General features: G+C 58.0%; 1 protein-coding gene across 2 annotated transcripts in view; it reads left to right on the forward strand.

Annotated features, from left to right (window-relative positions):
• Positions 1-2721: 2721 nt before the first annotated feature.
• LAMC3 (laminin subunit gamma 3) overlaps positions 2722-24395 on the forward strand; it is a 55323-nt gene continuing 33649 nt past the window's right edge. For both annotated transcript variants that reach the window (XM_082695977.1, XM_082695978.1), the window contains exons 1-4: positions 2722-3132; positions 16381-16685; positions 20293-20423; positions 23252-23418. In XM_082695977.1, the coding sequence (XP_082552103.1) occupies positions 2760-3132; positions 16381-16685; positions 20293-20423; positions 23252-23418 (976 nt within the window). In that variant the 5' untranslated portion in view covers positions 2722-2759. The remainder of the gene's footprint in view (positions 3133-16380; positions 16686-20292; positions 20424-23251; positions 23419-24395) is intronic.

Consider the following 24395-nt stretch of genomic DNA (forward strand, 5'->3'; position numbering starts at 1 on the left):
GATTGTGGGACTGGGTGTTAAAGGTCTAAGCTGCAGGGAAACCGAGGCTAGGTGGTCCATAACTCCTGTGGGCTGCGAAGACTGGGTTGCTTTCATGTGTGTGCGGAGGATCCCCTGGGGGCAGGGCACAGCTGCCTTTACTGGGGTCGTGGTGAGTCCTGCTGGGAAGGAACTCTCGGAGCCTTCTCTAGTTTGACAGTAGCAGGCCCCGTGCTGCCCAGTGTCCCAAATGGTCACGTCCGCAGTTCTGCTCATTCCAGGTCCCTTTCCCGCGGTCACAGAGGTGTTCATTGTCTCTTTGTCACGCAGATTTTGGCAGTTATCCTGGGACTTTGTGGGTGCACTTGGGGGGCCACACTTGGCTTCCCAGCATCTATAGATCCCAGTCCCTCCCTGACTTCCATTCTGGGGTGGGAGGGACCTGGTCATGTCCCGCTGTGCATGTGTTTTCAGCAGACCACTTCCCCTCTCTGAGCCTCAGTTTTCCCATTTGTACGTTGGACCCATTTGTCACCTGGACCAAGTGACTATTCTGGTCCCTGGGCCCCAGCTGCACGGGGACCTCCGCCCAAGGTGCCCTTGGCCGCCAGGGGGCGAGAGAGACCAGTCCTGTCATCTGGCCAATGTCGCCACCTGGTGGTGGGTCCTGGGCGAACATGAACAGCTGGATGTGGATCTGAGGCAGGAGAAACTGGGAAAACCAGGAGGCAAGTGGGAACCTGGGACGAGAGAGTGGGGCTGAGGTCGTCAGCAGAGGCAGGATGGCCCCTTCGTCCCGGAGCTAGGCAAGGTCACTGAACACCCACCTCTCGAAGGAGCCATCATCTCCTGCCCACTCCTGTCGGATCAGGCTTTCCCGGGCATGTTGTTCCTGCTCACCCCACAAACATTCCCCGGACCACACTCAGCACAGGCTCTGGGGACGCCAGGGTGAGCCACACGAAGTCCCTGTCCCCATGAACCATCTGCAAGCTGAAGCCCCAGCTTATCCCCGAGGTGTCCCCTACCCCCCACTTCATGCTCCAGTCTCCCCCGCGACCAACCCCCCACCCTGAGCTGCAAACACACGACACTCTTGCCCTCCCCAGGCACCCATGAGCCTTTGCACCTGCTGGGCCTCCTCCCCTTCCCTATACTGATCCTTTACAGCTCTGTCTACGTGTCACCTCTTCTGGAAAGCACTCTCCAACTCTAGGCAGAGCTAGCCATCACCGACCCACCCCCACCCCCAAGCCCCAAGACATTCATGGACATCTGGGCATAGAGAGGCACTGGGAGGGAGGTGTCTAACTCTTCTCTGGGTCCCTGCTCCATCACTGTGCTGGGGGCACAGTGGGCAGCAGCGTGGTTTGCCGAGGAACAGATGACTGTAAACACGAGGCCACACCTGTCTTATGAACCAGGTGAGAACAAGCTTTGGAACATCATCACGGCCTGTTTCCCGGGGCGTGCATGATCTCCCTCTCCGACCAGATGGAGAGCTCCCAAGGGGTAGGCTCTTGTCTTCACTACAGCGACAGCAATTTTCCGCACACTCATTCCACGTTGGGCTCTGAGCCAAGCCCTTGGCAGGGGCTTAGCTATTTCCAACAGGAAGGATTGAATGCAGGAATGACGTGCTCGTGGATGGCTGGAAAGACTGGAAGGGCTGAGAGCTAGGACACTGCAGAACTGACCTACCTGGGAAGCTGCCACCACAGGAGCCTCTGGGAGCTCGCCCTCTAAGTGCAAATCTGGGGGCCGGAAATAGGAACTGAGACCCCACTGCTGCCACCACTGCCCACAGAGGACTCTCCGCCCCTGCAGAGTGGGATACTGGAAGCACCCTGCTGCCGGAACCGTCCTCGTCTGTGACCCCGCTGGCCACCAGAAGGGCAGGAGATGGCTCCCCGCCCACTTCTGCTCTCCAAACTGCAAGCGAGGACCTCCGCCTGGCAGGACCTAGTTTGCATCTGGGACCCTCGCTGCAGAGGCCAGCGCTGGAAAACAGTGCTCCGCATGTCAGACCATTTATTTCCATTTTCCTTAGCGTTTTCTGGAAGGGCTGCTGGAATTCCCGTGTTTCCCCTGCCATCTATTGATCTAAGCATATGGCTTTTCCCTCTTGATTTACTAATTTTAGGAAATGGAGAGTAAATCAAAGGGGAGAGCGATCAGGGGTGGGCCAGGAAGGCCTCTCTGAGGGGACACTGTGACGAGACCAGTACCCTTGGTCACAAATATCTCAGGCAGACGTGACCCGTGGGAGGACTGTTCAGAGGTCATGGGGAGGCCGAAAGGCGAGGAGCCATCCCACGAATCTGCCTTGGGTGACTCTGCTGCCATGGGAAGGACTAGGCAGAAAGACTCTCTCTCTTAGGCCTTGGCAAGACCCCGGCGAGCCGTTGCCACCTTCTGAGCAGCCACGGACACCGCACAGAGGGCAAATGACCCCGCGTCGTGACCAGTCCCATTTCACAGATGAGGACGCTGAGGCTCCTGGCAGCGGGCTCTCGCCGCAGGGCCCCGGGGCAGCTGGGGCACTCCCGGGCACGTCCAGCAGGTGGGGGTGAGCGCCCAGGGACCGCGCGGCCGCGAGGTGGGGGCCCCGCCCGCCCCGCCCGCCCCGCCCCTCCCTGCCCCTCCCCTCACCCCCGCCCCGCCCCGGACCCGGACCCGCCTCCCGGAGGAGGGGCGGAGGGAGGCGGGGGTGGGCGCCCACCGCGGCGCAGCCGGCCGGGGCAGAGCGGGGCGCGCGCGGGCGTCGGTGCCCGGGGGCCATGGCGGCGGCGGGGCTCCTGCTGGGTCTGGCGCTGCTGGCGCCGCGGGCGGCGGGCGCGGGCATGGGCGCGTGCTACGACGACGCGGGGCGGCCGCAGCGCTGCCTGCCGGTGTTCGAGAACGCGGCGTTCGGCCGGCGCGCCGAGGCCTCGCACACGTGCGGCCGCCCGCCCGAGGACTTCTGCCCGCACGTGGGCGCGCCGGGCGCGGGGGCGCAGTGCCAGCGCTGCGACGCCGCCGACCCCCGGCGCCGCCACGACGCCGCCTACCTCACCGACTTCCACAGCCAGGACGACAGCACCTGGTGGCAGAGCCCGTCCATGGCCTTCGGCGTGCAGTACCCCACCTCGGTCAACCTCACCCTCCGCCTGGGTAAGCGCCGCCGCGTCCCCGGACCGCAGCCCGTCGGGGGGCGCCGCGCGCCCCGGCTTGGCGGCAGACCCGACGCGGCCCGTGCCCGCTGCCCGCCTTCCCGGGTAACGGGAAGGGAGGACGGGTGGGTGGCCCCGTGGGGGCTGGCAGGGGCGGGAAGCCTCCCCGGAGCCCTTTACAGAGCTGTGGGTCTGGATTGAGGGTCGTGCGCTGCAAAGGGGTTGCTGCCTCCTAGACTCAGAGCCTTGTGGGGGACAAGGGGGGACTCACCCGGGGGTGCACTAGTCCGCCCTCTGGGGCGGGAGCTCTTAATCGTGGGGGCTCTGGGGGCTCATGAATCCCTGGGGCTGTGGGCAGTGCTGGGTGTGTTCTTGGGGCTAGGAGACAAGGCTTCACCTCCGGGAAGGCTTAGCCCCTGAGCAGGAGCGAAGCTTGCTGTTGGGTGACTGGGCTTGACGGCCAGGCCGTCCTGCCCCTCCCGCCCCTCCCGCCCCTCTGGCTCAGCATCTGGAGTCTGAACCCAGCCCTTCACTCCCGTTTGGAAATGGGAGTATCCCCTTCCCCTTCGAGTCCAGCCCGGTCCAGGTACTCCCTGGGCCCCAAGACGTGCCAGACCCTGAACTCCACATCTTATCTATTGCCTGCAGCCCTTTTTTTGGGGTGGGGGTCCACCCGTTTGCACTCCCTTGTCTGTGGGTTTGAAATCTCCCCAAACTTTGAAAATTCAAGTGTTTTTGTAATTCGTTTTGGCTGCTAAATCCGACCCAAGGCTATTTATAGACCTTGTTTATCCTAGTTAGAATGAATATTCATACGTTTTTGCTACTGAAATCTCATTTAAGTACAGCCTCGGGGGGAGCAAACCCAGCTGGGGGTGTTCACACAAGCCGTAGTATAAGGACTACATCGTCTCTCTAAACCCTGAACAATTCTGAATTCCAAAACACATCCACAGCTAAGCAGTTTGGGTTAGGGGTTATGGGACCATATGCCCAGTTTTCAGATGAGAAAATTGAGGCTCAGAGAGGTTAAGTGTCTTGCCCAAAGGCACACAGCTGCTAAATGACTGGAAAGAAGCAATCATGGATATCCAAGGTCGAGCATAAATTCCTTTACACGAGCTCCACCCAGCCATGGAATTGGCTCTTCCAACCCTGGGTGACAGCGCTTCAGGGAGGACTGGGAGATGACATTGAAGTGAGGTGAGGGTGGGGACACTGGGCCCCTCAGCAGAGCAGGCCAGTTGTGCGCTATCACCCCCAAGCAGCGCAGCTCCCCGGGCTTTTGTCACTGTCACTGGCTTGTCTGGACTGCTAGATGGGGCGGGGTCTCTGCCCAGCGGGTGACAGGAAACCAGCGTGGGGAGGGAGTCTGGGGGAGCTGGCTGGACAGGGCTGGCAGAACCCCAAGACCATTGGAGAAGGAATCTGGGACAGGGTGGGGGCTGTGGGGGAAGATGCTGTTCCATGACAGAGGGTGGGGGCCTGGCTGGTGTGTTGCCTGTGTCAGTGGAGCCAGGGGTGGGCAAGAGGCTCTTTCCCGGCTCAGACAAAGTGGGAGGGCAGGAAGCATCTTGGGGTGGGGTTTGGGAGCAGCTCCCCTTAGCTGAGCGTTCGCAAGCGGGGCCCTGTGCCTGGCTGGGTGACCTTGCTGAGCTCTGCCTGGGACCCTTAGCCACAGGGAACTTCACGCTCGCACCCACACACATCTACTCACACTTATACACTCAGACACACTCAGACACACTCACATGCATCTACTCACACTGCTGCTATCTACGTCTGCTCATCCACACACATCTATGCACACTCACACACTCACGTACATCTACTCACACTTGTGTGCTCATCCACACACATCTGTGCACCCTCATATGCTTGTCTCTACACATCGGCTCACACTCATGCTCAGCCACACACATCTGTTCCCACTCACTCACCTGCACACATCTATGCACACCCGTGTGCTCACTCACACTCACTCACATGCTTATCCACATACATGTAGTCACACTCACACGTGCACACACATCTACTCACACTCATACACTTGCACACATGTACTCGACATTCATGTGCACACACTCCTCGACACTCACACACACGCGTGTACTCATACTCATCCCCACACACCTACTCACACTCACATCCACTCACGCGCCCATACTCACACTCGTGTCCACACACTCACCATCACACGTCGACTTAGACGCACACATTTACTCACCCACATGCTCACACACATACCCGCACACTCACCCCTCCATTCACACACACATTCACTTGCATTTGCTCAGTCACACACTCACCCTCACACTCACACACCCACACATACTCACTTGCTCATTCACTCAAACTCACACACAGGTATAGTCACACTCAAACACACGCATATGCACAAACACACACACCTTGCCCTGACCCAGTGTTCTTTCCATCACCGGGTGCGGCACCAGGCGGATAGGAGGGGCTCCAGAATGTTCAGGGGTGGAGAAAGGAAGCCCGAATGAATGGATGCCAGTGTCCCCTCCTCGGTCCTGTGCATCTGGTCCCAGCCTGGGATCTCATTGGCCTGCTCTGGGGACAGAGTGGAGTAGATATCACAAAATGAACTTAGGACGCAGGCAGGGCTCAGCCACTTGCTGGGCGAGTGCTGCCGCCTCTCGGTGCCTCCGTGTCCTCCCCTGTGAAATAGGGCTGAGATTGGCCACCTCCCCCTGGTCATCGTGCAGGCTCCATGAGCTCAGGTTGGCCACGTGCTTACAGGAGCTGTGACAGTCCTTGTGTGTGGCCAAGGCCACACTGCTGAGAACAGCTCAGGGCTGAGCTTCCCCGAGGGTGGCCTCAACCCAGGGATTAGGAAGCGCTCGCCGAGCTGGCTTCCAAAAGATGTCCTGACCCTGGGTCCTCTTTCTGCACTGGGGGTCCCAGAGACCCATAGCCACCCCAGACTGAGCCCATCTTGGGTTCCATTCAGCTTCGGTTTGCTCCGTGCTGAGCTGTGGATTGCATAATACCGGGGGCAGAGGAGGTCTGGGGTTGTCGTCAGGGTGTTCCCAGCGAGGCCCCCGTCCTCTCCCCCTGGTCCTCGGGGCACTTCTGCTGGCTCCCCTGCAGGTCCCCCACTCCTTGGGGGCTCTTGGGAGGGGAGGATGGGTGGCTGGCTCTGGCCTGGGGCCTCTGAAGGAGCGGGGAGAGGGGCCGGGGAGGGAGAGGCGGCTGGTCAGCTCCGGGATGGAGGTCGCTGCTTTCCCAGCCCCCTGTGATCTCGCAGACATCTGTTCCAAATCCCGGAGTCGCCAAGCTGAGCCTTCCTGTCTGGGATGAAAGGCAGCAGCAGGGTCTGGCGGCTCCTCACCCTCCACGGAGGCCCGGGGAAGCGGGCAGGCTGGGGGAGGTGCTTGGTCATCGGGAATGAGAGACACAGTTCCGTGGGTTCCCACCTAGTGCTCGGAACCGCAGCCCAGCCCAAGTTCTTCTACATGCAGGGAAACTGAGGTTCTGAAAGTAAGGTCAGCTGTTCGGGGTCACGCAGCCAGTACTTGGCACACCCCGGGGTCCCGTATGACGGTGCTTCACGTGAGAACAATCATCTGCAGAGTTAGGCTGGTCTGCGCCTTGGCTTTTGGAGAGGGTGGAGAGAAACTCCTTTCTCACTTGAAAACTTCCTTGGATTTCTAAGAAGCTCCTGAAGTGACAGGAAAACCCAAGCAGGTGCGCACTGAGCCCCGAGAGGAGATAGATGCAGGGGGAAGGCAGGTGGGCTCTTGACTGGCCCCTCACCAGGCTCAGATCTGCCTGCCATGTGCAGGCCTTCTCTGTGCCTTTGTTCAGCTGGCTGCCCAAAGCCTGAGCTGAGCCTCGGCCCTGCTGGCCTAGGGGCACAGTCTGCCAGGAGACGGGTTAAGCCCAGGATGACGGGAATGAGGATTTATGCCCTGGGAACACACATGGTTAGCGGGCCTTCCTGAGATCTCTAGGGTAGCGGGCTGTCAAAGGAGCAAAGGATCTTTCAGGTCAAGGGGACAGCCCGGGGCCGCCAGGAGACTGGATGGCGGGAGCAGAGGGGACAAGGAGACAGAGGGGCCTGGCCTGGGTGGGGGCTGGACATCACGAGGACCCTGCTGGCCGCTGCAGAGCCCCGAAGCCGCTAGGTCTCTAGAGCTTCGGCTGCATGGCGGCTTCCTGTCCCGTGGGCGGCCGTGTTTGCGTTGGCTGGAGCCGGGGCTGGGGGCCGCATCCTCCTTCCTTCTCCCTGGAGGTTCTGGCAGGAACGCTGGGCTCTACACAGACCAAGGGTCAAGGCAACAGCCTTGGTGTGCGTCCACTCACAGAAGCTGCCGTTCCCCGCAGCCCCTGCGTCCAGCTGGTCCCGGCCGCCTCACCCTTGTCTGGGCTGCTCAGGACCGACCCAGGACTGACAGGAGAGAGATATCCCAAAGCTCAGTTGAGCACCTACTGTGTGTTAGGCCCTGGGCCAGGCCTTTGGGATGCAGCTGTGGACAAGCCACTGTCTGCCCTGCTCAGCTTAGAGGCGCCCTCCTCCGGGCAGCCCCCCGGCCTTACTCCGTCACAGCAGGTCGTGCTACACTGGGGTTTAGGTTTGTTTGTGTCGAGCCCTAGCTCTGAGATGCAGAAGGAAAGCCTGTTTGCACAGCTGCGCCACAGCGCTCAGCACAGGCCCCCTGCGCAGGGGTGCTCGCTAAACGCTGGCCGTGTAATGAACGGAAGGGCAGCCAGCATTTAGCCGCGTGCGTGCCGCCTGCGTAGAATCGTTCCGAGCCCTTTGCAAGCATCTCCTCCATAAGCCCCGTTATTATGCCCATTCTGCAAGGCCGTAAAAAAGGAAAGGAAGATGAGGCACTGCCTTCAAGTCCCTTGCCCAGTTAAACCCCCAGGAAGTTAGGTTTTTTGTCCAAGGGGCCAAAGAGCAGGTAAGTGTGGCGCTGGACGTGAACCCCAGCGTGTCCCGGCCACACCCACACCACGGTCCCTCGCTGGGGACAAGGCAGCGAGTGCGTGAGTGCAGGCAGCGTTCCAGATGCATCCCCAATGCCTAAGCTGTGGCCTTCACGGGGCTCCCCACCTCCCCACCCTCCTCCTGGTCCTGCCCCGCTCCAGCCGCCTCTCCCCTGTCTTCCCCTGCACACGAGCACTCCGCTGTGCCTATTGGAATCCTGGTCGACATTCAGGACTCCCCCAGCCCCTCTCTCCCAGTCTCCCACCGGAGCCCTCGACCGGGTCATTTGACAACCTCCTGCATGTCAGCTGTGGGATGTCACATGGGCCTCAAACCTCGGGTCCAAAGGTAAAGGCAGCTGTAGTCACAGCAGCCAGAGCCGAAGCGATCCAGCTGTGTGCTGACCTGCGAATAACGATGCGAAACGTGGTGCTCACACCTGACGGGATGTTGCACGGCCTGGGGGAGGAGGGGGTTCTGACACCTGCTGCAAAGGGGTGGGCGAGCCCAGAGGGCATTACGCGGAGAAGGACACGTGCTGGGTGATTTCGCTCGCAGGAGGCCCCTAGAACAGCCTACGTCTATGGTGAGTGCCAGGGTGGGGAGTGGGAAGTCGCTTGCGGGGAGAGGACTCTCGGTTTAGGAAGACGAATTCTGGAGATCGGGGTGAGGACCGTGTGGCGGGGAGGGTGTGTTTACTCCCGGTGAACTGTGTACTTAAAAATAGTTTAGATGGGGGCGCCTGGGTGGCTTTGTCGGAAGAACTTGTGACCCTTGATCTCAGGGTTGAGTTCGATCCCCATGTTGGGTGTAGAGCTCCTTAAATTAAAAAAAAAAAAAAAAACACAAACTTGAGGCCCCTGGCTGGGTCAATGGGTTGAGCATCCAGCTCGTGATTTTTGGCTCAGGTCTTGGTCTCAGGGTCATGAGATCGAGCCCAGCACTGGACTCCACGCTTTGCGTGGAGCCTGCTCATGGAGCCAACTCTCTTCCACAAACTCTCTCTCTCTCAAAAAAACCAAAAATGTAAAAAAGGTTAAGGTGGCAAATTTCGTTCGTATTTAAAAAAAAAAAAGGAAAGGCATCATCTTCCCATCTCTCCACACACCAGAGCAAGAAACTTGGGTGCCTTCTGTGATTCTTCCCTTCCTTGACTTCAGCATTCACCGGATCACCGGATCACCAGATCACTAGATCACCAGATTGTTCTCTGGAATGTCTTCCTCTCCATCATTTTCACTCGGCCCCTCATCTGTTCCCTGATTTATTGCAGTGGCCCCGAATGCCCCGCCACCTCCCTTTGCAAACGTGTAGTTGGTACATTTCAGCCACATCTCAGATCAGACCTCAGCATCCTTCTTAACACAAAGCCCTAGGCAATAATCAATCAGATGAAACCGCTCGCTCTTCGCAGGCTAGACAACACGCTTGACAATCTTGATCCATATGTAGGGTGTAGACTCTTGGTGCAAACATGAGAGAACTGGGACGGGCCCGGCCCTCCGTCTGCCGGGCTCTCGTGGCGTCTGGCGTTGCACTCGTGGGAATTCCCAGCTCTCGCAGGCCCCGCTGTGCCCTGAACTGCCAAGAGCTGGGGTGGGGGAGGAAGACGGGAACAGTGAATGACCGTGATTGGGCCAAGTGATTACCCCATAGGCCGGGAGCAGTTCTCCCCACCTGGTTCTCATGCCCCAGTGGGCAGGGCAGCTTCACCCACACATTCCCAGCTCAGCTCCCCACCCTGCCCACCCCCAGCCCCACCCCCGGGCCATTGCTGCCCAGATGGCTCCGATTAGAGAGCTTTGTTTTGTTTCCACTTTCCCAAAATAAGCCTCTCTGTCCCGAGCTCATTCTGCTTGGTCAGTGCCGGATGTGCGCTGGCTTGGTTTTATGACTGCCCTGGTGTCATCTCTGATGGGCTTTCTGTCCCAGCTGGCTGGAGAGGACATGCTTGGTGCTCCTGGTGCGGGTCTGCGTGGCCTCCGCAGTCTTTGTGGGTACCAGCATCCCCTTCCTGGGCAGCACCTTGTCTCTGGGCACCCACAGATTCCTAGACCGAGGGTAGCCTCGTTCAGGGCAGTGACTTTGGGGGCAGATGAGCCTGCCGTCAAGCAGAGACCCAGCTGTTTGCTGCATGATGTTGGGCGAGTTCCTATCTCCCACCCCAGCCTCAGGCCCCTTGCTGTTAAAACAGGCAGAGCGATTTAATTGTTGGGGGATATATGGTATAAATAAAGCACTTAGCATGGTGCTTGGCACATAGTAGGTGCTCACTAAATGCCAGCTGTTTTAGAAGAAACACATTCAGAGGTCGTGGCTTGCAGTGTCAGCAGCACTGTGAGACCTGCCTGTCTCAGCTCGCTCACTGGGTTATAAACTCCTTGAAGGCACAGATCATGTTTTGTCTTTACTTGCTCATATGGCAAGCACTTATTGAGTACCTACTGTGTGGGGGCACTGCTCGGCTCTAAGGAGTCCCATGCCCTGTTCCAAGAGGGTCACGGACTAGTGGGAGAGAGGGGCAAGGTCCTTCCAGAACTAGATGAAGAAGCCCAGGGAAACTGGGAGCTCTGACGAGGTACGCAAACCCATAGCACTAGGGGTGAGTAGTCGTCACCCAGGAAAGGTGGGAAAAAGGGCATTCCACCCTGGGCTGAGGCTGAGGCATGTGGTCAGTTGGCTAAGCCAGAGAGATACATAGAAGACAGGTGAGGAGAACAGGGAACAGCATTCAGACAGAGGGAACAGCATATTGGGCTGAGATCTGTGCACTCCCAAGCAGTATCGTCCCCAGTTAACAATGGGGGATGACATTTTGGCTCATTTTTTCTGGTAGAAACACACCTGTTTTAATCACCCTGAAGCCTTGTCATCGCCTGGCGCTTGTGAGGGTATGGGTTGAGGCTGCAAATTTAATTCTTGTCCACTGCTTAGAAGATCTGGGGGCTGCTTCCTTCCTCAGCCTTTGGGTTGCCTTTGGCAGAAACCTTTTCATCACAAAGCTGGGATTAAGTTGTTTTCTTGGCCCTTCTAATTAACTCTTATAACAGAAAGTCCCTGCCGAGTCTCTGTGATGTTCCCGTGTCTTCTCTCACCTCCTGGTTTGGCAAGGAAGAGGAAAAGCCGTGATGTCTCCTAGTGCGTGATGTTGCTTCTTTGCATGAAATCCCAGTGACTGCCTTTTTCCGATCACGCTTCTAGCTGCCAGCTACCTTTTAAGTGGCTCCAAGCTCCCCGCCCGCGAGGTGTCTGGCTGCTTGATGTTTACGGAAGAGTCTGGGCTGTGGGACCCACAGCTGCCTCCACCCAGCGTGCTTTTGAGAACGCACATCTGGGGTGAGGCCCACCCCAGTTCCAAAGCCCGGACCTCGGAACACGAGCAGCCACGGCTGCCCCCTAGACACTGAGTCAGTTTCCGACACGTGCTTTCTTGTCGGGGGCTTGGCGTTCTGGTGCCAAGCTGAGCTGCAACGGAACTTTGAAAAACATCTGAAACAGAGCATGGCAAGGCGGTTGCTTTTCCAAAAAAAAAAAAAAAATTTTTTTTTAAATGTGTTTTCTCCAGTTTTTAAATTAGAACAAGCTTTGTGAGAGAAAATTAGGAGAACGGAGAACAGTTGAAAAGGAAGAAATGTCACTCACAGCCCTCTGCCCAGAGGGCAGCCGCGCCAACTCCTTTGCTGCCTATCCTTTGGGGATTTTTAAATTATAATCTGACGATTCTGACCATATGATCTTGTGTCTTTCTCTTCACCATTCTGGCTGAAGCTTTGCCCGTGTGTTCCAGGCTCACTGCTGGCTGTTTCTGTGGCCTCGATCATCCCGTGAATTTATACTGTTGTTTGGATTCTGAGGGTTCCCATTTTTCGCCCATTCTAAAAAACGCGCAGATGCTGGTTTTCACGCATGTAGGCTCCTTCCCTTGTTTGAATGCCCAGAAATGGGGTGATTTTACCTAAGGTAAGAGATCCTTCCTTGGCTCTTCAGTCATGCCGCCAACCTGCCTTCCCAAAGGGCCGATGCACACAGATAGGGTCCCCGGCTTTTCTTTCCTTGCGTGAAATACACATAAGGTAAAACTTGACCGTCTTAACCATTTGTGTCGTCATGTGACCGTCACCCACCTACCCACAGGGCTTTTCCCTCTTCAACTGAAGCTCTGTTCCTATTAAACACTGACTCCCCGGCCCCCTCCCTCAGCTCCTGGCCCCGCCAGCTCACCTCCCCATCGCGCGAGCTCGGTGACCCTAACAAGCGCCTGTAAGTGAGATCATGGTATTTGTGCTTCGGCGATTGGCTTAGTTCACTCCACATAATGTCCCCAGGGTCCATCTCTGTTGTAATGGGTGTGCAGATTTCCTTCTTTTTCTGAATACTGTTGGGCTGAAGGCTATTCCACGTTACACATAGGCCACAGTTTGTCCATCATCCGTTGATGGACACGTGGGTTTGCTTTCTGCCTTCTGGCTGTTGTGAAGAGTTCCACTGGGAACAGGGGGGTACAGATATCTGCGAAGTCGTGCTTTCATTTCTGTGGGGTTTACACCCAAATTCCAGGACTGTGGGGCCCTTCCTTTTTTGACTTTTCAAGGAAATGCCAAACATTTTCATGGCAAATGCACCATTTTACGGTCCCACAAACCATGCACAAGGTTTTCATTTATCCACGTCCTTGCCAACACTTGTTAATAGTTGGTTTTTGCCTTGAATCATGGCCATCCTAATGGTGGTGAGGGGTCCAATTTTTATTTTCTTTATTTTTATTTTTAAAAGATTTTATTCAATTATTTGACAGACAGAGATCACTAGTAGGCAGAGAGGCAGGCAGAGAAAGAGGGGGAAGCAGGCTCCCCTCTGAGCAGAGAGCCCAACGAGGGGCTCGATCCCAGGACCCTGGGATCATGACCTGAGCCGAAGGCTGAGGCTTAACTCAGCCACCCAGATGCCCAAAGGTCCAATTTTTAAATACAGATAAAATAACTTTGTGGAGTTGTAATTCGCTGTACAGTCCACCCATATTTTTTTTTTTTTTTGTGAGATTTTATTTGAGAGAGAGTGAGTGAGGGAGAGAGAGAGAGCATGAGCAGGGAGAGAGAGGGAGAAGCAGACTCCCCGCTAAGCAGGGAGCCTGATACGGGGCTTGATTCCAGGATCCCGGGATCATGACCTGAGCCGAAGGCAGAGGCTTTAACCCACTGAGCCACCCAGGTGCCTCCAAATCCACCCATTTAAAGTCAAGGTGGGTTTTCGTCTGTTCGTAGAGTTGTATCCCCACCCCCGCTGTCGCCTTTGGGACATTTCATCACCCCCTAAAGAAACCCTGTACCCCTTAGCAGCACCCCTCAGTCTCCGCTTCTCCCTAAGACCCTGACAACCACTCACCTACCCTCTGTCTCAACATCCAGGATAAGTGGAATCATACGATGTGTAGTCTTTTGTGATTAGCCTCTTCTGTTTACAGTACTGTTTTCCGGGCATATCCACGAGGTGGTGTATATCAGAAGGCCCTTCCCAGGGGCGCCTGGGTGGCTCAGTGGGTTGGGCCGCTGCCTTCGGCTCAGGTCATGATCTCAGGGTCCTGGGATCGAGTCCCGCATTGGGCTCTCTGCTCAGAAGGGAGCCTGCTTCCTTCTCTCTCTCTCTGCCTGCCTCTCAGTGTACTTGTGATTTCTCTCTGTCAAATAAATAAATAAAATCTTTAAAAAAAAAAAAAAAAGAAGGCCCTTCCTGGGGCTCAGTGTGTTAAGCCTCTACCTTCGGCTCAGATCATGATCTCAGGGTCCTGGGATCGAGCCCCGCATTGGGCTCTCTGCTCGGTGGGGAGCCTGCTTCCTCCTCTCTCTCTGCCTGCTTCTCTGCCTACTTGTGTCTCTCTCTGTCAAATAAATAAATAAAATCTTAAAAAAAGAAAAAAGAATGCCTTTTTTATCACAGAACACTGTTCTGCTGTATGACGTACCACGATTTATTAATTCACGGGTCAGTTGGACAACATTTGAGTTGCTTCCACTCTTGGGATATCACGCGTGATGCCGCCGTGAACATCCATGTGCATTTGCAGGGACACGTGTTTCGCCTTCACTGGGCCACAGGCTCGGGGCTGGAGCCGCTGTGTCACATGGTGTGCCGTGTCAGCCTCTGTGTCACATGGTGTGCCGTGTCGGCCTCTCGAGGAACCACCCGGCTGTTCCCCAGCGGCAGGGCAGGAGGGCTGCAACTTCTCCACATCCTCACCAGCACTTACTTTTATGTCTTTGTGGTTGTATGCGGCTTAGGGGAGAGAAGTGGTGTCCCCTGTGGTTCAGGTTTGCGTCTTCTGCTGGCTGATGGTGTTGGGCATCTCCTCGTGGGCTTCTGAGCCACTTGCGTGTCTTCTTTGGAGAGACGTCCGTTTAGATCCTTGGCCTGTTTTTTATTTTTTTTTAAGATTTTATTTTTATTTATTTAGTTGTCAGAGAGAGAGAGAGGGAGAGAGAGCGAGCGAGCACAGGCAGGCAGACAGGCAGAGGCAGAGGGAGAAGCAGGCTCCCTGATGAGCAAGGGCTCGATGTGGGACTCGATCCCAGGATGCTGGGATCATGACCTGAGCCAAAGGCAGCCACTGAACCCACTGAGCCACCCAGGCTTCCCTTTTGCCTGTTTTTTAATTGGGTGGCCTTTTTTATTATTAAGTTGTAAGAATTGTTTCTATATCCTCAGTACATCACTTCTCAGCTATAAATTTGCTATAAATCTCCTATCCTGTGGGTTTTTGTTTTCTCAATAGTGTCTTTTTTTTTTTTTTTTTAAGATTTTATTTATTTATTTGACCGTGAGAGAGAGAGAGAGAGAGAGCACGAGCCGGGCAAGGGGCAGAGGGAGAAGCAGACTCCCCACTGAGCAGGGAGCCTGACCAGGGCTCGATCCCAGGATCCCGGGATCATGACCTGATCCAAAGGCAGATGCTTAACCCACTGAGCCACCCAGGCGCCCCAACAATAGTGTGTTTAGAGACACATAATATTTTACTTCAGTGAGGTCCAGTGTGTCCGTTTTTGCTTCTGTCACGTGTGCTTTGGGGGTCATATGTAGGAAGGCTTTTCCGGCTCAGGTCACAAAGACCTGCTTCTGTGTTTCCTTCTGAGTTTTACGGGGTTAGTGCTTCCGTAGGACTGAGATGTTTAATCAGAGGACTGAAGTGGGTAAGGAAGACTGTGGCTGGGGACCCCCGGGACTCTGTCTTCTGTTCTTAGGCTGCTCGCTGAGGCCCCCTTAAGGCCGATGAGGATGTAGGGACCCTCTCCTCCCAGCCCGCTCTGCCCCCCACCCACAGTCCTCCTGCCCATCTGGGCCGCTAGCACAGCTCTGCCTCATTGTCAGGTTCGGGATAGTTGTGGTTCTCCCAGGACGTGATGGAGGGAGCTGGGCGGAGAGGAGGGCAGGGCAGGGCCCAAAGCCAGAAGCGCCCATGTTGGTGTGGGCAGTGTGAGAGAGGGGGGCAGGGCTAAAGCTGATGGAGGAGGTGGCACTCGGGAAGGGGACGAGCCCCGGGGCCGAGGAGCAGCCCAGGAGCGTGACCCAGGAGGCTGGGCTGCATGGAGGCCTAGGGGGATGGCCAGTGGTCCAGGAGGTAAGGCAAGGCCAGGCCCTGGGCTGTGGCCAAGGAGAGCTATTGGTGAGGTTGCTTCACAGCAGCTCAGAGAAGCTGAATTGCAGTGGCCTGAGCGCCAAGCTGGGAGGAGAGGCTGTGGGGCCGAGCAGAGGCAGAATTCCCTTGAGAGATTTGGACCAAGAGAGAAGTTAAATGGACCCCAGAAGACTAGAGAGTCCTGGAAGGGTTGCATTAGGGTTTGGGGGAGTTGAAACGGGGTTTCTCCAGACTCCCAAGAGTCTGAAGTCACTGGGGAGGAATGAGCGTAAAGACACAGGTGGAATGGTTGGCTTTGCTGGGGGTTAGTAAAAGAAATAACTTTCTAATGGTAAAGTAGGCTTCTTCAGGATGTAGCAACAACTGGTTGCTTGAGCAAAAAGGGTTGGCTGCCTGTCAGGGGTGTTACCATTCAGATTCCTGTGCATGGAGGCAAGTTGGCCTAGGTCAGGGATGGCAGGAGGTCCACCAGTATCATTCTGTCTGCCCGGTTCCGTCGCCCCAACAGGCATCGCTAATTGATCATGGCACACCACGCACAGTGCTCCAGACAGCCTCTAATGACCCACCCAAGAGAGTTTACACAACGTTGCCATTCCCTGTACCAGGACTCTGACTCTCCCTTCCCTTCTGTAAAATGGGTCCGTGTCTTCCTGCTGCAGGGAAGGCTTACGAGATCACCTACGTGAGGCTGAAGTTCCACACCAGTCGCCCTGAGAGCTTTGCCATCTACAAGCGCACCCAGGCTGGCGGCCCGTGGGAGCCCTACCAGTACTACAGTGCCTCCTGCCAGAAGACCTACGGCAGGCCCGAGGGCCAGTACCTGCGCCCTGGGGAGGACGAGCGCATGGCCTTCTGCACCTCCGAGTTCAGTGACATCTCCCCGCTGAGCGGCGGCAACGTGGCCTTCTCCACGCTGGAGGGCCGGCCTAGCGCTTACAACTTCGAGGAGAGCCCCGTGTTGCAGGTCAGAGAGGAGCCAGGCTTGGCGGGTCGGGACAGGGCTGCAGGGGGTGGCCCCCCGGCCTGGGAGAGCACAGAAAATTTGTCCTATGGGATCCCACAGTTTTCAGATCTTAAACAACCAAAGTCTTTTGTTGTGTCTACACGTGTTGTGGATGCCACCAGTGAGATAGATGGAGGACAGCCTGCTCAGCCAAGCAGAAGTGTCCCTTCCCCTGCCTGCTGTGGTGGAGCCCTGTGGCTCCTTGGAGCCCAGCGACAGCCACCAACTCAGCTGACCCTTCCTTATGTGGGTGGGGACCCTGAGGCCTGGACTGGAGAAGGGGTTTGCCAGGGGCACACATTGGTTGGTGAAAGGCCCAGACCAGAACCTGGGTGTCCTGAATCCTCACTGGTGCTCTTTCTAGAACTTTCTAGCACAACCCCCAAGGGCCTTGCTTCTTTTCTCTGTGAACCGACAATGTTTTCCGCCCCATATGTCCCCAAGGGCTGTTATGAGGATAACATGGGAAACATGAAAAGAATAACAGGCCTGTAACTGTGTCCGTTCACACTGGGGTCTGCTCGGGTTTATGGCCTTACCAGTATTGGTCCCTACACACATCCACGTTCCTGAGTGTCGGTGACATTTCCCCTACAGACGCGGTGCTCTGCTCGATGTTTCTGAGCCCTGGACAGCCCTCTAGTGCATTTCCCTGGGTCTCCAGTGCTGAGAAAGTCTGCCCCACTCTGAGCCCTCGACAGGCTCAGAGCATTGCTGGTCAGAGATAACCGGGCGCCAGGGATGGAATTCCTGCTTATCTCTAGAGGGAACATTTAGGCCCAGAAAGAAATCGTGTCCCTGCCCTGGCTGCCCAGCACAGAGCACATGGAATCTGCTGATTTGGGGTCCCCAAGACTACCCTCAGGTTCAGTGATTATCTTGAAGGACTCACAGAGTAAGACAGCCGTGAAACTCTCAGAGACAAGAGGGGCCAGGTGTGGGACTTCCCCTTGTCCGCTCCCAGTGGAGTCGTGGAGATGGCATTTATTTCTTTCAACAGCGATGTGACAGTATGCAGGGTATGTCCCCCCGGGAGGCTCCCCTGTACCTAGGAGCCGGTCACATAGACGGCTGATGGCCTGCACAGCCGACCCTAACCTTCAGCTCCAGCAGAGGCCAAACTGATCCTGCGTGGCCCAAGGTGCCCGCATCTACCAGTTGTTAGCATAGACTGTCTAGAACGGCCCAAGATGACAGGTGAACAAAGGCACTCTTCTTTTTTTAAAATAAGATTTTTATTTATTTGGCAGAGAGAGAGACACAGCGAGAGAGGGAACACAAGCAGGGGGAACAGGAGAGGGAGAAGCACTCTTCCCTCGGAGCAGGGAGCCCGAGGTAGAGCTTGATCCCAGGATACTTAGCGACTGAGCCCCCAGGCTCCCCGAACAAAGGAACTCTTACCAAACAGGGCATTCTTAGGGCTTAGAAGTGACCTCCCAGGAGTGGGGGCAAAGGTCAGACCCTGAGCCAAGGCTAACCCTTGGGTTAGGGTCACATTTGGGGCCCCATGTTGGGGTCACATTTCCAGGTGCCGGGGCTCTCTTTGTCTCATTAAAAATGTTCCCATATCATCACTGTGATTCTGTTTAAAATGACAATTTCTTCTCCATGGGGCTCCAAGCTCTGCAGATTACCGATTATTAGCCAAGGTCATCAGAAGACAAGCAGAGGGCCAGGCAGAGTTCTTCAGTCTGAGCCATCACTCCAGGGTAGAGGCTAAGGCTGAGACCCGCCCATGACTTGTCTCCTATGGGCTGGACATTGTCCCCGACAGAGAGACAACCTCTTCAGAAATGCTCCCCCAACCTGGCGCCCTGATCCCAGGCGGACCCCAAGGTCAGAGAAGGACGATGAAAGGCAAGCCCACCTTGCTCTTCTGTCCTCCCTTCTGGGCGCATCTGGGACGGGTGCTTCCTCTGAGGACTTGGAGTGCTTCAGGGGGGCAGGTGATGGAGGAGTCCACATGCCTGCGGGGTCTTGGGTCCCTCTGTTCCCCATGAGGCTCCAAGAACCCTGGAGAGGTCAGCTTGCCAAGGCAGAATCGGGCCACCAAAACCCAGTGGCCACCTGAGCATCCCCCTGCCCCTGCCTCTAACGCCACATCCTGGACCCCCGGGGCTGGCCAAGATCCACCCCAGAGCCCGGTTGTGGTTTCAGCTGGCGCCATTACAGACCGCACAGGCCCATTGTACCTCGGAGCTCGGTTTGCCCTAAAATGACCTTTACGGCATCAGGGAGAGCCCCATAATGATTTGGGCTGAGGGAACAAATTCCCCTTCTCTCTCCCAGCCTGTGACCCCGTGCACGCTGGGCTCCCCTGCCCCAGACGCTAGCTCTCTGCTCGGGGACCTGATGGGCCTGATGGCCTCAGCAGGGCCTGGGCATTGGCTAGAAATGCAGAACCTCGGGCCCTGCCCCTGACCTCAGCTTCAGAGGCTGTTTTAACCAGATCCCTGCAGGCACACTGACATTTGCGAGGCGATTTTCAGAGTGACAGGACTTAGAGACTCTGCTCAGTGCAGAGGTTCCCACTGAAGGTTTTCTGGTGCTGGACCCTCCCTCCCCAACAGAAACCTCCTTGGGCAGAGGCGCCGGGTCCCAGGCAGCAGGCCGGTGAGCTGCCGAGCTCCAAGGGAGCAGCCGAGACCCGCTTGCCTTGTCACGCTGGGGCCCGAAGACAGACTTTGCCAGAAGTTTGTTTCTGCCCTGATGGGCCTGATTGCTAACCCAGGAGCTCCTGGGCTGAATTAAAATGCTGATTAAAATTCAGCTGGAGCCGCCTCTGTGTACCTCTGATTATAACAGCAGGCGGATGAAAATGTCAGCCTTCACGTGGGCTCTCCCCTACCTCCCCGCCAGGATCTTCCAGGGGGAAGGTGTCATTCAGCGATCAGCAAGTATTTACTGAGCACCTGCTACGTGCCGGGCAGAACCTGGGGGCTGGGGAAGCCGTGAGAACATGGGGCCCCAAATCCCTACTCTTGTAGGGACAGATGTCCCCTGGGGCAGGTGCCTGGCTGTGGGAGCCTGAGCATATGAGAAGCCTAGAAACTAGGACCCGCCCCGCATCAGGCCCGGCTGAGTGGGGGAGAAGGGCACATGTTCTCCTTCTGCTCACATCGAGGATGGGAGTAGTTAAGGGCACGACACGTGATGGGATGGGTGGCTTCAGCCCTGCCCCCAGCACCTCGCCCCCTTCCTGAGCACGTCCCTACCCCACGCCCCACTGCTGACACGGGCCATCCTTCTCCAAACACCCCTGTGGGGTTGGCACGACTCCTTGTCCCATATTACGGATGGGGGAGGGGAGCCTTTGAGACATGGAGGAAGTCCCCAGAGGTGCACAGCCCGTAGGTGGCCCGACCCCCACCTGTGCTCCCAGATCATAGGCCCCTTATTTTTGCCCCATTCTTGGGATCTGCCTAAGCTTGGCTTGTCCCTGGGGCCCAGGAGACCCCCAGGGCAGTGGGCCAGACCTCCAGGCAGAACAGGGTGAGAGCGAGTACTCAGGAGCCTGCTGATGCCTCCCCACCTCGCCCTCACCTCCCACCGCTCCCCCCCCCCCCAGGAGTGGGTCACCAGCACCGAGCTCCTCATCTCCCTGGACCGGCTCAACACGTTTGGGGACGACATCTTCAAGGATCCCAAGGTGCTGCAGTCCTACTACTATGCCGTGTCCGACTTCTCCGTGGGCGGCCGGTAGGTGGCGCGCAGGACCGTGCGGCCCGGGACCCCAGACCCCCGGTGGGGAGCAGAAGGAAGGCAGCCGCCCCGTGGGCGTCACCCAGTGGCTGCCGTGGGGGGTGAGGAAGCCACTTGAGATGCGTCGGGGAGAAAGGAGGGGCAGGGTCCTGGTCCCCTGGGCCGGACGCTCGGGGTCTTCATGGCCCGGCCACACTCTGGCGCTGGCATTTCCTGCATCGGCTGTGTTTCCACCACCTGGCGTGACACGGAGACCGTCGCACCCGCCGAACCCTCGGCCTGGGGGTCCTCGCCCTTCCCCGTGCTCCTTCCTCCGTCCCTGCTTCCTTCCTCCTCCTCGACCCTTCTCTTCTGTTCCTTTCCCTTCCCTCCTTCCTTCTTTTCCTTTCCAAGCCAAGCCGGTTTGGGGTGACCACACCCCGCTGCAGGTCTGGAAGCTTCCAGAGCTTCCCCTCTCCGGCCAGCCCTCCTGAGGTCACAGACCGCGAAGCCCGTCCACCCTGCTCCTGCCCGAGTCTCCTTCTAATCCTGGGTGTGATCGGGCTTCCCGGGGACCCAGACGTTTTAAATAAGACTTGGAGGTGCCTCTGTGCAGACGAATGGCCCAGGCCACCCCAAAGCTCCACAGCCAACTCCTTAGAAGGGGCCCCGAGGGAGCGGGGGTCGTGTTTCCTCTCTCCTGTGGGAACTGCCACTTCCTGCCTTCTGGAACCCTGGTGCTGGCTCCCCTGTGGCTGTGGGTCCCGGGCACACACGGCGGGCACACACAGTGGGAACACACGGCAGGCTGTGGAACCAGGGCGGGCACACACGGGATCTTTAGCAGGAGCGCTCGGGGGCTTCCATCTTGGAAAGTAAAGAGGAAGACAGGCGTTCCCACCCCAACCCCAAGGGGGTGGTGGACAGTAATCACTCTCCAGCGAACATGTCCGCGCACCCCAGAATAACACAGATGGGGCCGGGGGTGGGGGGGGGCGGTGTACCGGCCGTCAGGGAGACTGCTCTGCAGACGGCGGCCCAGCCCGGGTGGGAAGAGGCCAGCATCCTGGGCAGAAGGGCCGGTGTGTGAGCCTCTTCCAAAGACAAGGCCGGAAGATGGTCAGGACCGTGGACCAAGTTCATTCAGGACCCACAGCAGTGGGGAGCCATGGAAGGATTTGGCCAGGGTAGTGACAGGGTTTGGAAAGGCCCCAACCCCCTGACATCGCATGGGCAAGGGTAAGAGGAGTGAAAAGCCAGAGAGCGTTAGGAAGCGGCCACGGGAGGGGGTGGGAGGCTCAGAGAGGCTCGTGGGCCACAGGCTGTCTAGGACGGGAGGTCCTCTCGCTTGTGGGCTGATGTTGGAATTCAGGGACATTTGGGTGGCCTTCAGAGGGGTGGAAAGGTCCAGGAAGGGAAGGCGGGGCCCAGCTGCCTGCGCTCGCAGGGTCTGCCCCCTCCAGGCTGGGCTGGGGCTGGAGGGGAGGGGAGGTGCGGGTGTCCGTGAGGGCTCCTCCACACCTCCTCCCCCGCCCCTCCCACGCTTGGTTCGGGTCAAACCACCCAGGAGGAGGCGCTCTCCACGGTTGGCGGGTGGTGGCGAGCTCCAGCGCCTGCTGTCAGGGCGCTGCGGGCCAGAGGACATCTGGGTTCCAGCTGTCCGAGCCAGACCACCCTCGGGCCTGCCGCTGGCTGGGGGGCAGGTGGGCCGGCACCCGGAGTTCCACAGTGGCCTGGAAGAATTTCATTCTTTCCCTTGGGGTTAGAGGGCTTTATGGGGGAGGTGGGGTGTTTGCAGACCTTGCCGGGGACATGGGTGGTCCCTTGTCCCAAGGCCAGGGGTCACTATCTCCCAAGACTGCCCACTGTCTGCCTCATCCCCGCCAGAAATGCTGGGGTGTTCCCTGCCTACCCGGGGCTCCCACGGAGAAAACAATGGCCTGTGCCTTTACTAAACCCGGTGTCCCCTAAGTAGAGGAGACAGTGGGGGTGCCGGCAGCGGTCAGCAATTTCTTAAAGTCTGCCAAGGGCAGAGCACGGAATGCAGCCTACAGGAGCTTGAGACTAGTGTCCAGGAGTATGGGGTCTGCACGGAGCAGAACAGGGTGCGGAGTCTAGCTCTGCCACTCCGCACCTGTCACTTCAGCCTGAACCTCCGTTTCCTCATCTGTGAAATGGGGGTGGGTGTGGTTCTTCCTGCCGCAGCAGGAAGGTCTGAGCTCTGCTGGGCGGGGGGCAGAGGGGAAACCTGGAATTCAGACCTCGTGGTGGCCCCACGGGCTCACTTGTGTCTGCCCAGTTCTGCCGGTCTCCTGTCACCACGGGAAGGTGGATGCGGTGGGCAACGGTCCCCAGGGGCTGTCCCAGAGGCACAGATTCACCGGGGACTTGAGTTGGGGGCTATCCTCCGTAAGGAACAACAACCTCTTTCTCGCCCCTTCAGACATGAAGGAGGAGTGCGGGCCAGCTGCGCCCTTCCTTCACCCCTGCCTCCACCTGGGACACTGGGATGACCTCTTTCTGGGTCTTTCTGGGCTAGGACTCCTTCAGCAGCAGCCTCGCAAACTTTGCCATTCCTAACAGCTGGCCCAGGGCAGCCTGCATGGGCCTCAGTTCTTCCGTCTGTGAAATGGGTCTATTAGCGGGCTAACGAAGATGTGGTGTGTTTGTCCACGGACAGAGCTCAGAATAGCGCAGCGCAGCCCGCTCTCCGTTCCCGTGGACCCAGGCGCATCATAGGGCTTCCCTGTAGCTCACTGAGTGGTCCAGTTGGGCTGCCTGGCAGTGAGCCCCTCCCCTGACGGTGCCTTCCCCAGTCTCTGGACCCGATCTCCGTGTCTCCCCAGGTGCAAGTGCAACGGGCACGCCAGCGAGTGTGGTCCCGATGCGGCGGGCCGGCTGGCCTGCCGGTGCCAGCACAACACCACGGGCACCGACTGCGAGCGCTGCCTGCCCTTCTTCCAGGACCGCCCGTGGGCCCGCGGCACGGCGGAGGCCGCCAACGAGTGTGTGCGTGAGTGTCCCAGGGCTCTGGGCCCCAGGGGCCGAGTCCCTGAGACCTGGTAGTGGGGGCTGCTCCTGCCACCCCCCCCCACCCCGTTGCTGCAGGGCTGAGGAGAGGCAAGGGGAGAGCAGGAAGGGGCGTGTGTTCCTCCGCCTTGCCCCTACAAAGCGCCCCCCAGACCAAGTCCCACGCTGTCAAGGAGGCATGTGGGAAGCCCCCCCACTGTTCTTTGTTGAGTCCCTGCGCACTGTTCTTTGTTTCAATGGTTCCAACCGCAGCTGCTAATCAAAGCCAGAACAGAAGGCCCCAGGTCCTGGGGGACTCTGACCTGCCCACCCAGCCTCTCCCACGGCCCCCCAGGCAGCCTTTGAAGACGAGGTCCCCATGTGATGTGGCTTTGACCACCAAACCTCAGAGACCGGCTGGAGACGATGGTGGCAGCGTACCTTCCCCGGGGACGTGGGGCTGCCCACAGCGGGTGTGGGACCGTCCATCACCGCCCGTCCCAGCCCCCACCCCAGCTTCCCCCAGGCTCCAAGCCCTGCCCTGTCCCCCAGAGAGTCACCCGAACTTCTTTGGGCTCCCCATGTGTAGCTGACCGTTGCTGGGCGCCGGGTCGCAGCTGGTGGCAGGAGGGGTGTGTTCACCGGCGGCTGTCCTGACAGCTTGGCCTCTGGGCCCACCCTGTGAATGGGCCCAGGCTTCTGGCCTCCAGAGCAGGGGCCAGGAGGGCACAGCCTCTTCGGTGAACAGAGTAGCCCTGTCTGCAGGGGCTTCCCACGGCCACCATGGCCCTCTTGGGGTTCTGTTGCCTTCTCTGCTCTGCCTCCCCCAGGAAGTCCTCCCTGAGGCCAAAGAGGCGGGCCGGCTGGCTCACCCATTCTGAGCCTGAGGCTGTCTCCACGGTGGGGACACAAAAGGCCAGACCATTTCTCCTGCTGTGTTCTCACCCAGTGGCCCCATCTCTGTCCTCTCCGCCGCCGGCA

The sequence above is a fragment of the Mustela nivalis genome, assembly GCF_964662115.1.
Source record: "Mustela nivalis genome assembly, chromosome: 13".
Lineage (NCBI taxonomy): Eukaryota > Metazoa > Chordata > Mammalia > Carnivora > Mustelidae > Mustela > Mustela nivalis.